Raw genomic sequence first — 1352 nt, forward strand, 5'->3', positions numbered from 1 at the left:
TTATTTTATAGGACTGCAGGAGAAAAGGAACGGGAGATAGGGGGGGAATGATGTGCAGTAAAGGGCCGCAAGAAGGAGTCGAACCTGAAGTACACCTCTATATATTCTCAGAGAACTTCTGCTGTGAAGTGTACAAAGCAATATGTTTTATATCGCACCAGGTTCATAATAACATTAAAAACTAACCCCAAAAAGGTTAAAGCACTTTTTACTTCTACATCCATGATCCAAGATCAATTTCTGGATTTTATTAATTGCAATGCAAGGCGGGGGGGGGGGTTCGATACCTTTTTGATTCTAAGGTCACGGTTTGATTCAAGTCTCGATTTTTACATTTTAGTTTTTGTAAAGCACAGGTTGCTTTTCCATTTTTAGACTAGACTTGTATGTGTGATATAATGTCCGACCTTTGTTCGCAATGTGCCACATTACATCGTCAAATTTAAGACCTTTATTAGCAACATCATGTAACACTAACATAACTTCAGTTAATTGGAAACTTGACAATTTGTCATTAAAGTCAAAAGAAAAAGAAAAGTTTTGCGACAATCTTGAGGGCAGACACGGAGTTTGGTGTTTCCAAGACCGGATTCTGAATTTTATTAATTGATGTAAGATCACTCAGACAAAGATTGATATTAACTGGAAAATGTATTTTTTCATCTTTTGACAACTCTATAACATCTTTAGTTTTTTAATGCACAGCTGGCACACAACGTGGTATAAATACGATGACATTATCAATTAGGCTAAATAAAAAATGCCGAAGACTCATTGAGTTTGGGTTTGTTTAGAAGACGTTAACATACACATCTAGGTTTGTGTACCTGAGTGTGTATGCAGGGGACAGAATGGTTCCATCGTAAAACAGAGTCCCCGTCTTTGTGTCTGCTCTGCAGGTCATGAAGTTGATCCAGATCATTGCCCAGGCCCGACAGACGGCCAAGAGGATCTCGGACCACTCCAGCGTGGTCACGGCCAACAACTCCTTCATGTCCTGGTTCGGGATGGGCTCCCCCGATCTCAACAACACCTTCAACGGGGGCGAGGCGGAGGACAGCGGGGAGTGCTTGAAGAAGACCCACGAGTTCCTGGACAGAGCTCTGGAGAACCTGTGTCAGATCTTTAAGGTCAGATTAGTTTGGACCCCTGTTCAGGTCTCCTGTCTTTTCAGTAGAGACATTTTACTTCACACATCAGTATTTTTAATATTAGAGGGATTTGGACCTGATTGTGATACATCTAAACTTGTATTGTATATTATTTTTCCATGTGTTATTAATAGAGCCCGACCGATACAGGACTTTTAAGGGCTCTATATATATATATATATATATATATATATATATATA

General features: G+C 39.6%; 2 protein-coding genes across 2 annotated transcripts in view; both read left to right on the top strand.

The window, feature by feature from the left end:
* Positions 1 to 1352, top strand: part of LOC117943371 (sphingomyelin phosphodiesterase 4-like) — a 19647-nt gene that overhangs the window by 17728 nt on the left and 567 nt on the right. Inside the window, exon 9 of the mRNA XM_034869453.1 lies at positions 900 to 1173. Coding sequence (XP_034725344.1) covers positions 900 to 1173 — 274 coding nt within the window. The remainder of the gene's footprint in view (positions 1 to 899; positions 1174 to 1352) is intronic.
* LOC117943372 (DDB1- and CUL4-associated factor 1-like) overlaps positions 1 to 1352 on the top strand; it is a 35581-nt gene that overhangs the window by 673 nt on the left and 33556 nt on the right. The window lies entirely within an intron of this gene.

The sequence above is a fragment of the Etheostoma cragini genome, chromosome 4 (genome assembly GCF_013103735.1).
Source record: "Etheostoma cragini isolate CJK2018 chromosome 4, CSU_Ecrag_1.0, whole genome shotgun sequence".
NCBI lineage: Eukaryota > Metazoa > Chordata > Actinopteri > Perciformes > Percidae > Etheostoma > Etheostoma cragini.